At 63.1% G+C, this 11,090-nt stretch overlaps 1 protein-coding gene across 4 annotated transcripts; it reads left to right on the plus strand.

Annotated features, from left to right (window-relative positions):
• The first annotated feature begins 8 nt into the window (after positions 1-8).
• Positions 9-10,871, plus strand: HS3ST6 (heparan sulfate-glucosamine 3-sulfotransferase 6). 4 transcript variants are annotated; one of them, XM_019821200.3, is made up of 3 exons: positions 9-1,327; positions 1,625-4,647; positions 10,114-10,871. In XM_019821200.3, the coding sequence occupies exons 2-3, from the start codon at positions 4,361-4,363 to the stop codon at positions 10,727-10,729; spliced, it is 903 nt and encodes a 300-aa protein (XP_019676759.1). In that variant the 5' UTR covers positions 9-1,327; positions 1,625-4,360; the 3' UTR covers positions 10,730-10,871. The 4 variants fall into 4 exon arrangements, with proteins under 4 accessions (XP_019676759.1, XP_044903340.1, XP_003998998.1 ...); XM_045047405.1 differs by having other exon boundaries at positions 9-4,647; XM_003998949.5 differs by lacking the exons at positions 9-1,327; positions 1,625-4,647 and adding an exon at positions 4,898-5,310.
• Positions 10,872-11,090: the final 219 nt, after the last annotated feature.

Raw genomic sequence — 11,090 nt, forward strand, 5'->3', positions numbered from 1 at the left:
TAAGGGTTACCTGCAGATAGGCTCCCTCCACCCCTACCCCTCACTGCCCCCCAAGGCCTGTATGCAGGCATAATTTGTTCCTCAAAAAATCACAGAGATTATCCATGGTTCAGAACCTGGGGGAACGGGAGCCCACAGGAGCCAGGGCCCTCGGTGCCCTGCACCCCCACTGTGCAGCTTGCCTGCTGCCCTGGACTGCCCCCTCCACCTCTGACTCCAGTGGCTTTTTGTTCCCTTAGTCTAGACACTGGGTTTTTGCTGGGCCCCCATCTCTGAGCCGGGAACTCCTGGTGTGTGTCTGGAAGTGGGGGTGGGGGGAGGGCAGAGAGGCTGGAGTTGGGGAGATAGCAATGGCCGGTAGAGGTGACATGGGCAGAGTCACTGTTCTCTGAGGAGGGGGTGGAGGTCAATCTTCAAGGTCCTCTAGCAGGAGCAGGAAAGCCTGCGGCTTAGGGAGGGGGCAGATGGGAAAGGGGAGGAGTTTGAGGCACCGGTCCCAAGATGCTCTGCCCTGGCATCTGGGTTCTGACTCTCCCTTGAAGGCCAAGTGCAACAAGCCCGGCTGTCTGGACAACTGTGGTGATGGGGTGCTTCCCCTGGAAATGAGGGGTTGGGGGGGCGGCTGTCTGTGGGTGTCCTGTCCACTGGCCAGGCTGGACTTGCTTCCGGTGGCGCGTGGGGAGATGCAGGCTGGGGACCGGTGGGCGAGCCTCTGAACCCCCAATCGTGCACACACATACACCCCACAAGCTCGCAGGGTCCTGTGCCTCTGCGGAGCTTGGGGTTCCTTAGCCTGCGTCAGATTCCTGGCTCCCAATGGAAGGTGCTCACAGCCACCTTCTGGCCCACGGTGGGGCCCCGCCAGGGCACAGTGCCCTGCTGTGGGGCCATTAGATGAGGCCCAGCCCTCCCCATGCTGCTGGGGGGCTTCTGGGTCCAGAGGCCTGGCTCGGGGCTGTGAAGCTGGAGGTCGTGGGGATGGTGTGGGGGCAGAAACAGCTTTGTTTCCTTTTCTTTTTTTTTTTTTTTTTTTAATGTTTATTTATTTTGAGAGGGAGCGAGAGCGAGAGCCCAAGCAGGGGAGGGGCAGAGCGAAATAGAGACCGAGAATCTCACGCAGGTTAAGGGAACAGAGACAGAGAATCTCCCGGTCAAGGGAGCCTTTTCATGTGTCCCTCCGGACCCTGGGAATCTTGTCTGCCCTGGCAAACCCTTCTGTGCCACGTTGCCCCAGGCGGAGCTGGTCACCAGGAACAAGGCCCTGGGTTCTGGCCAGCCAGGCCCCCGAAAGTCTTTCCTCTCCAGTCTCGTCCAAGAAGGATGAATAGTGAGTACGCTGTCCCATGCCCACTGCCACCTCACCACAAAGAGTTTAGGAACTAGACACCCAGAGGGATGGGGCCAGTGTCCGCGTTGCTTGATAAGGTAGGAAAGTGAGGTTCAGAGAGACTTGACGCCTTACCTGCCAAGGTCACCTGCTAGGAGGGGGCAGGTGCTCCTGCCCCACCTCGTTCCCTACCAGGGTGAACTGGGAACAGTGGAGTCCGGGGGTGGGTGGGCTCGGTGGGTAGACATCTCTGAGGGGTCCCTCTCCAGGACAAAACCGCATCCTCTCTGTGCGCAGGCAAATCCGGCATCTGAAGTGGAACAACCCCACACAAATCAAGGACAGCTGGGCCTGCCCTCGGCCGCAGCCCCCTCCCCTGGGCCCCCCTTGCAGGCTCCAGGACCCCCGCAGACTGCGGGAGTCGGGCGAGGGGGTAAGGGTGTGGTTCTAGCGACGGGAGTTCTGGAAGCCCCGCATGTGTGAAATCTCCCCCAGCTGTCCCCCGTGGAGGGAGGGACCGCACGGTGTTAGGGATCACTTTCCAGAGTGGGGCAGCTGCTGACGCACCCTGCTTGTGGGGGCCCACGCTGGGGGTGCCCGCCCTGGGGAGGGGACAGTCTGCGAAAGAGGAAGAGAGGAGCCCGGGGGCGGGGCGCGCACATAGACTCCGTCACTCACACACTCTCTCACTCACACAGCCAGGCCACTCAGTCACTCGACAAACATTCATGAGTGCTCACCGTGGTCAAGACTGACCCCGTCCCCGCCCTTGCCGCGCTCACGGGGAGGTGGAGACAGATGGGGTCCAAAATCACCCACCAAGGGAGTAATTACAGTCAGTGGAGGGGACTCAGATATAGCTGGGCAGCTGGGTCATGGGTCTGTGAGGCCAGGCTGGGCCTTCCTCTTGCCGTGACCTCGCTCCCCAGGCCTCTTCCCTGGACTCGCCCCTGTGTCCCCCTCTGCTCTGACCTTCCCTGTTGTCTCCTCCAGGGACGCTGTTTACTAGCGGGCCGCAGCTCGGGCCACTCTTCCCCAGTGCTGCCTCCTCCCAGCCAGCTAGCACAGCAGACCTGACTACCTCAATGTCTGATGGTTGGCCTAAGGAGGATGGACAGACGGACCTCTGCCTGGCCATCCTGCCTGGGCAGGGGGTCCAGTCTGGGCAAGGGGGGATTGAGCCATGTTGGACCCTGAAGGCCAAGGGGCCCTCCCGGGAGATCCAGCTGGCAGAGAAGCTGGCCGATGCATTTCTTCTTCACAGTGGAGGTGAGACCGGACAGGGCGGGAGGTGAGCGAGCCTCTCAGGGTGCAGGGACAGCTACAGGACCGGTGCTCCCATGGCCTGGTTCCTTTCGACTCACTTCCTGCCATGTGGCTCAGAGCGGGGGATCCACTGTGTCTAGACCACACAGAGAGGTGCCAGTGGAGAGCTGGGGCTGGACCCTGATGGCAAGGTAGGGCGGAGGCAGATCGGAGGGGCCACTCCGACATCCTGGGCAGGAGAGAAGGCAGCAACCCCCATGTGTGAGGAGGCTTGCCTGACCACCACTTCCTCCAGAAAGCCTTCCCTGACCTCTTCCTCCATTCACATCCTTCCACTAGCCGGCCATTGTCAAGTGCCTATTTGGTGCCAGTCTCTGTTAGGTGCTAGGGACCCCCCGGTGAGCAAATGTCCCAAGGCTGCCTTCCTGGGTGTCCCCAGATTTGCCCCCACCTGTCACTTGAGGGATGGTGGCTGGAGGGAGGGGCTCGGCTAGGAAATTATCCTTGTCCCCGGACTCCATTCCCCAGCCCCCAGCATGTCCTGCTGTCGTTGGTAAGTTGCTTCTGGAAAATCCTCAAGCAGGTGTGTGTGTCAGGGGTTCGGGGGCTGAGGAAAAGCCATTCTCAGTAGGAGGAACAGCATGAGCCAAGGCTGGGAGGAGGAAGCCACTCTCCCTGTGCCAGGGCCGGGCGACAGAGGGTCCGCCAGGGTCGAATGCTGGAATCTGGAGCCCTGAGAGGGGCCTGCTGAGACTGTGAGTGGGTGCTCCAGGTGGAGCAGGGCCCCACCCAGGACAGGTCTAAGGAGAACCAGTCTGTCTGGAACAGATCCCCTTTTAAGCTAGACCAGAAGAAGAACTTCCTGTGACCCTGTGTGTATCAACATGCACCCCACACAGTACTGTGCCAACGACCCGCCTACAGGGCTCCTGGCTGAGTCTTGCCCTGACAAGCAGGTGCAGGCCTGTGTCTGGGATCCGGGCTGGGGCCCTGATCAGCGGCCTTCATGCCACTGGCTCTGCAGAGCCCCCTTAGTTCAGGGCTGCCTCTAGGTGGGAGACCTGGAAATGCCTGTGGGTCACAGAGGCCCCTGGCCTTTGGAGAGGCCCCAGGTTTCTGGGACTTGCCCAGATGCCATTGGTCCCAGGAACAAGCAGAACCCAGGGCAGTGGCCTCTGAGCAGCTAGTGAGAGGTCGGCCTCTCCTAGGAGCCCATGCCCATGGGGCACCAAGCTTCAGTGAGGAAGCCCTGGGCAGAGACGTAGAGAGGACGCTGTTCCTTTTCTGTCTCTCCCTGGGACTGTTGCTCCCGGAGCCCTTTCCTTCTCTGCTTTCCTTGTGCTGTGGTGGGGGGGGGGGGGGTTCAGTGAACCTGGGGCTGCATAAACTCCCCACAGAGTGTCCAGCACCCAGCAGGTCCCGTAACTGAGCGGCCCCTGGCCCCTGAATGTCACTGCACCTCAGCAGGAGCTCCTAAGATAGAACCCGGGCTCCTCCTTCCGGTCTCCCATCCCACCTCTCCAGAATCTTCTCATCTACAGGAGTCACTTTGCCAGCATTAGAGATGGGTCCCTGACATCCCAGGGCAACGCCAGGCGGACTGGGCTGCAGAGACAGACGGTGTGACATGGTAGAAAGGGTCAGGAGACAGATCTGAATGGGGCCTTGGGACAGACGCCTGTCGTCCCTGAGCCTGCTTCCCAGGACCCTAAAATGGTAATCGTATTGGACAACCGTCTCCGGCCGCCAGGGTTGGGACCCTGATGAATGGCAAGCCAACTGTCAGGAAAGCGCGCCCCATTCTCCCCCTCAGACTTCCCTCAACATTCCCGGGAACGCCTCGGCTCAGTAGGGCCCGGGTCCACACTCACCCGCGCACCTGCTGCTACGCCCTTGTCCGGAGGGACTGGGATCCGCCTTCTAAGAGCCGGTCCTTCATCTCAGTCCTGTCACTGCCCTGAGAGCCGACCCGTCGCCGCAGCATCCAGGCGCGCAATGGTGATGACCCCGAAGCCTCGCAGGCTGGAGCCCAGGTCTCCAAGAGGGCGCGACAGGTAACCTCTGGGGCTCCAAATCACGCCTCAGCCTCGGCGGGCGCCTGCGAGTCCCGGGCCCGGGAGTGGTCCAGGGGGCGGGGCCTCCGGACTGGGCGGGGCCTCCGGGTCCCGCCCCGCGTCGGCTTCCAGCCTGCCGAGTGGCGGGGCGCAGAGCAGAAGCCCGGCGCGGGCTGGCTGAGCGCGGCACGGGCCGGGATGCGCTCGCTCCTGTAGCCCGCGTTCCACCGTCTGGGCGCAGCACCACCCTATGGCAGGTAGCGGCGGCCTGGGCGGCGGGGCCGGGGGCGGCCAGGGCGCGGGGACCGGGCAGGGGGCCGCGCTGCGGGGGCCGCGTGCGCCGCTGCTTCTCGCCGCGCTGGTGCTCGGCGCCTACTGCCTCTGCGCCCTCCCCGGCCGCTGCCCGCCGGCCGCCCGCGCTCCGGTGCCGGCGCCCGCGCCCGCTGAGCCGCTCCGCGCCGTCGGTCCCCGGGGGGCGCCGGGCTTGCCTGTGGCCAGCGGCCCGGGACGCCGGCGCTTCCCGCAGGCGCTCATCGTGGGCGTGAAGAAGGGCGGCACGCGCGCCCTGCTGGAGTTCCTGCGGCTGCACCCCGACGTCCGCGCGCTCGGCTCTGAGCCCCACTTCTTCGACAGGTGCTACGAGCGCGGCCTCGCCTGGTACCGGTGAGCGCCCTGGCGGGTGCCTTCCAACAACAGGGGGACGCGCCCCTGGGGGTCTCACTGGGGGCGCGGGGGGGGGCAGGTGTCCGGAATCCCGGCTGAGACCAGCCTGGGTGTGTGTGTGGGGGGGGGCGAAGCTTGACCCCGCGGACGCGGGCCCCCCAGCATTGGGTTTTACGGAAAGGAGGAGCGGTCACTGGCCGGGGGCTCCCAGAAACTTTGAAACTCCAGGGGAAACCCTGGTTCAGGGCTGCTGAGGGGTCCCCGCAAGAGTGGCGGGGAGGAGTTTCGATCCTACACCAGTAGTTTGAAGCTAGTGGGGTTTGAGGGGCATTAGAAATGCTTTATGCTTATCGGCGCTTCCCCACTGGATCACCCTGGGAGAGCATGTCTGACCTCCGGCCAATCACCCCAAGAGTTTTCCCTGTAGCCTCCTAGAGAGCGTCTGTTTCCTCCCCCAGAACCCCAATCCGGAGAAGAGGAGTCCTTCTCTGTGGTCCTGGGGGTCCGGAGAGAGTCACGGCTTTACTTAGAAAGGAGGAAGGGGTGGGGATTGGGGCCCCAGCCTCGCTCAAGGGGCTCTGTAGCTGTCCCGCTGCCTGTCTGGCTGGCCTTGGGGTGCTGTGGTAGAATGTGGGGGAGCACCCCCACTCCGGCCCCCGCTGAGGCAGCGAGAGTGAGGCCCTGCCCTCTGCCTCCTTCGACCGTGCACAAGCCTGCCTGTCCCTTCCTGCGGGGAAGCGAGGGCTTACAGATGGAGAGTGAGTCACCCCACTCCCCGCAGCTTTCACCTCATCCCCAAACTATGGGGCAGAGAGGACCCAGCGCAAGGTCACCTGGTGAATTAATGGGGAGTGGGGGGTGGCAGGACCCGGGCTTTTGACTCTCAGATGTGCCAGTTTCCTCTTCCCAGGTACCAACCCCCCCCCACCCCTTCCCCTTTGTTATCTTTGCATTTTGCACTGAAACCACTCACGGGTTTGGAGGGGCCCCATTGAGAACGGGGGTCCTGGTTCCTGAGCTCTGAAGGATTACTGCTGTCGAGGGTCTTAGGGAAGCCAGATGGTGAGGGGAAAGTGAGTCTATCCTTGGACCCAGTTGGCTGAATCCCCCAGCATGCCTGGTGCTCAGGGAGAGACGCTACCCCACTCTGACGGTGCTGCAGCATCCAAAAGCATCCCTAATCCCGGGATGCTGTTGATGCTGTTGCCCTGCAGAGGGAGAGGAAGAGGAGGAGGAGAGAAGGAGGGGGAGGAGGAGGGGAGGGGAGGGGACAGGAAGGAGGGTGGAGGACACACTGTTAGCTATAGCAGACTTCAGAGCCCATCACTGACCCCATGAGCTGTAACTACAAGGAGCTGTGGGGAGGCACCGGGCTGGACTAAGGAGGGGCTGCTGCAGAGGCTGGTCTCGAAGAGCCTGGGGTCCGGGGGAGCTGTGCAGGCCCTCCCTGGGTGCATGCTCCCGCTCTGGAGAGGACAAGGCATCCGAGAGGCAGGGGGCAGATTCTCAGCTCTGGGTAGGGAGCTCCTGGGACACTGGGGTGCCTGGCGTGGGGCCTGGGGGATTCCGGAGCATGTCTGGTGGAGAAGAGACTTTGCCCTTCCTCCTTTTTAGAGCCACCTCCACTGGGGGGAGGGGCGGATGCAGAGGAGGCAGAGGGTCAGGTTCCAGTGGCCTCCAGGAACCCAGAGCTGTCAGGGCTGGCAAGCACTGACCCCTCTGGCCAATGCAGGCTGGCTGAGCTTCTGAGGTACGTGTGTCCAAGTGCCCTCAAAAGGGCTGTGGCTGTGTAGTGACGTGTGGAGGTGGGCTTGGTATTCCCCCCGGTGGCCCTGTGCCTCTGGACCTGTCTGTCCTTTCAACCGGCTGTGAGGATGCACTGAGCCTCTGAAAATGCCCACCTGCCTCAGTTTCCCCCAGTGCAAAGAGGTCGGCCAGCCCCTGGGCGTGGTCTGGCCGTGTTATCTGCTCTCTGGACCCTGATTTGGACCTCCAGTGCAGAGCCCTGTTCTGGGTGGGGAGTCGGGGCAGTGTGTAGAGGAGGAGCAGCTAGTGCCCCCAGTTGAATTTTTGGGACCCCCCCTCCCTCCTTGCTCACGGGGCTGTGACCAATCTCATTCCAGGCAGTGACTTTGGTCCTTCCCATGGACTGGGCAGGTAGGACCTGCTCAAAGTTGATTTTGGCCCAATCGTCCCCTCTCCTTGGGCTCCAGGAAGTTCATCTCTCAGGCTCCTGAGGGTCCTCTATCTTGGGGACTGCGACCTTCAAGGGCTCCCCAACTCAGCATTTGTTCCTTTATTCACTCACTCTGTTTGGCAGGTGCTGAAGTCACACAAACCCCTCCAAGTCTCAGTTCAGGGAGGAGTTCCCTATCTAGGGGCAAGTGGGGGCTATACTTTGACCACAGTGTTTTGGAAAAGTGGGAGGAGAGGGGGAGGGGTGCAGGGGTGGGGGACACCCCCCCTCGCTCCTGGGGCCCAAGCAGGAGCAGTGAAGGAGGGGTGTGAGTATGTGGGGGGAGGGACCCCGGCTTCTGTGGGACTTATCTGTCCCTGCTCACCCGGAGACAGAGACCCCTGTGGCAGGGCACTCAATGCCCCCATGCCCCCAACACTGCAGGGTTCCACCTGGAACTGGAACTGGTTTCTGCTGGGTCCCAGGCAGGCTGGATGGGGCCCGGGAGAGGTGTGGGACACAGAGCGAGGCCCAGACAGAGGAGGGAGAGTCGCCCAGGGCTGGATTGAAGCCGCAGGGAAATGCAGACCAGATGAGCTGTGGGGGTGGCGCGTGTGTGTGTGTGTGTGTGTGTGTGTGTGTGTGTGTGTGTGTGTATGTGTCTGTCTGTGGGGGGGGTGTCCATAGAACAGCTTGTCAGATGTTTGCTGTGTGGGGGTCAGTATCTTGCTCCTCGTATCCTCCTCGGTCTCTGCCACCCCACAAAAGCCCCCATCCCTACCCTACTCCGAGCTCTGGCTAGGCCTGGGGAGAGTAATTGATCCCAAAGCTCTTGGAGCTCAAAGCCAGTTTGCGGCAGGAGTGGGCCAGGAAAGTCTGCACCGCCACCCCCCCCCCCACCTCCACCCCTCCCCGTGGCGGTCTGGAGGTGTGGCTCTGCTTCTGCTCCTCTAACTTCCTTGGGGAGAAAGGTGCTGATGTCAAAGCTGGGTGGGGGGCGTTCCCTGAGCAATCGGGGCGGGTTCCTTCCCGGAGAAGGACAATGAAAGGAGGGGTGGTGACTTCTGATGCTGTGTGGCACTGCGTCTCTTTGTGGGTGTCAGCAGTGAGGCCCAGTGCAGGGACACCCACCCCTTATTATGAGTTTCCTCTCATGGAAAGGGACCCCTGTTGCCGTGGGCCTCAGCCCTTGGCGTTGTCACCACCCGAGGTCTCCTTGAACTTGTCCCTTTGAACGGGGAGGACCGGGGTCTGCTCCTCCCTGGGTTCCCAGCTGCAAGAGGCAGGCCACGAGGTGCAGGGGCTCTGGCAGCGGCAGGTTCAGGGCAGGGCTGCGGACTAACGTCCACCCTGGTACTTCCTGCTTCCTCTCGGAGCCTCGGTGTGCCTGCCTATGAAATGGGGCAGTGAGCAGCTCACAGAGATGGGAGAAGCAGACTTGTCCCCATGACCTCCCAGACCGGCTCTGCCCAGGGCCTTGTTCTGAGCGAGTGGGGAGGCTCCCATAGCTAGCAGCCCATTCAGCCCACCGGACGCCCCTGGGCCCCCGAGGTGGAGTCAGGGAGCCGGTGGCATGTCCCAGACTCACACGTGCGCACCCCCCATCCCACCACCAGCACCCTCCAAGCTAAGCGCCCCGACTCGTGGGTCTGTGCACCTGTGTGCCCACCTGACCTGGGGGTTTCGGGGGTTTGAGCAGGAAGAAGAGACTCCCAGGGGCTTGAGACCCTGGAACCTGCAACCTGAACCCCACCTTCCTGGCTGGGGCCAGTCGTGGGGGGGCTGTCAGAGGGGCAGGAGGACGGGAGGCAGGGCTAGCTGGGCGGAGGCCTCCCCTCCCTCTGCCTCCCACAGATCCCGGGAGCCTCTTCCTCTGTTGACCTAGTTCCCAGCCCTCCCTCGGAGCTGTTTGCTCAGCTGGCCAGGCCGCGCCCTGCCCACCGCACCCTGTACTACCTGGCTGGCAGGTGTGGCTGTGGGACACTGGTTCAGGACGGGCTTCCCCAGGCTTGGCGTGGTCAGGGGGCCGACTCCCCAGAACCTTGGGATGGGGTCCGTGCTCCCCTCCCCTGGTCAGCTGCAGCCTTGCACGTTGGGGTCCAAGCCAGGTCTGGGAGGCCCAGGCGGCTGGGGTCTTGGGACGGGTCCTCAAGCCACCGCTAGTGGCTTTTGGTATTCTGGTCCATTCTGATGTGTGTGGCCCAGGTCAGCAGGGCTGTCATCAGAGAAGACAGGGAGAAGGCTGTGCAGGGGAGGGAGCGAGAGGGGACACTTGTCAACAATTAAGGGCCTAATTTAGGGGATGCCATCAGCCCCTTGCTGTGTGTGTGACGGGAGGTAATTACAGGGCAGGGGCCTGTGGGGGGGCGGGGGGGCTGGTTCAGCCGTGTGGGCAGCAGGTCCAGGCCTCTGGCCTCACGAGGACGGGGTCTGGCGTGGGCACGGTCCGGCTCTGGGAGGGGGGTGGGTAGCAGCCTATATCTGGCCACCCAAGCACCTAGGGTGGCTGGGTCTGGTGGGGAAGGCTTGCCTGCCCTAGAGGCTCCCTGGAGGAAGGGGAGGTCAGCCCTGGCTCCCTGGGGGCCAGTCCCCACCTTCACCTCCCTCTGTTCCCACCCGCCCCACAGGAGCCTGATGCCACGCACCCTGGACGGGCAGATCACCCTGGAGAAGACCCCTAGCTACTTCGTGACTCGGGAGGCCCCCGGCCGCATCCACGGCATGTCTCCGGACACGAAGCTGATCGTGGTGGTGCGGAACCCTGTGACGCGGGCCATCTCCGACTACGCCCAGACGCTCTCCAAGACCCCGGGCCTGCCCAGTTTCCGTGCCCTGGCCTTCCGCCACGGCCTGGGCCCTGTGGACACGGCCTGGAGCGCCGTACGCATCGGCCTGTACGCCCAGCACCTGACCAACTGGCTGCGGCTCTTTCCCCTGTCCCGCTTCCTATTCGTCAGCGGGGAGCGCCTGGTCAGCGACCCGGCCGGGGAGGTGGGCCGCGTGCAGGACTTCCTGGGCCTCAAACGCGTGGTCACGGACAAGCACTTCTACTTCAACGCCACCAAGGGCTTCCCCTGCCTCAAGAAGGCCCAGGGGGGCAGCCGCCCCCGCTGCCTGGGCAAATCCAAGGGCCGGCCCCACCCCCGCGTGCCCGAGGCTGTGGTCCGGCGCCTGCGGGACTTCTACCGGCCCTTCAACCGCAGGTTTTACCAGATGACCGGCCAGGACTTTGGCTGGGACTGAGGAGGACGGGCCAGCCCGTGCCCGGCCCGGGGACCCTCGCTCACCTTAATTTATGCCGGCCGCCGGGCCGTGGAGCCTGCAGACAGATGACGGGTAGGGAAAAGTATTTAAGGAATAAAGCCTGGGTCTGTGTTCTTCCACATAATCTGGAAGGTGGCCAGACGGGGGGCTGGAGGTGCGACCGCCCAGGGAAACGCTAACCATACCACCTGTCTCTACAGGGCACCGTTCGTATGCCCGGAGTGGTCCAAAACCCAATCCGTAGACATCCCTTGGGGTGTGCAGTGAGCTTGGCCACATGTCACACATGAGCAACTGAGGCTCAGAGAGGTTTAGGGCCTGCCCAGTGACGCACAGCTCA

This window comes from Felis catus, chromosome E3 (genome assembly GCF_018350175.1).
Source record: "Felis catus isolate Fca126 chromosome E3, F.catus_Fca126_mat1.0, whole genome shotgun sequence".
In the NCBI taxonomy this organism is placed as follows: Eukaryota; Metazoa; Chordata; class Mammalia; order Carnivora; family Felidae; genus Felis; species Felis catus.

Excerpts from the sequence above, each read along its gene's own strand:
- HS3ST6 (XM_003998949.5), top strand. The coding sequence starts at position 4,898 with ATGGCAGGTAGCGGCGGCCTGGGCGGCGGGGCCGGGGGCGGCCAGGGC. Across the intron at positions 5,311-10,113 it reads CGCGGCCTCGCCTGGTACCG|GAGCCTGATGCCACGCACCC; the intron begins GTGAGCGCCCTG and ends CCCGCCCCACAG.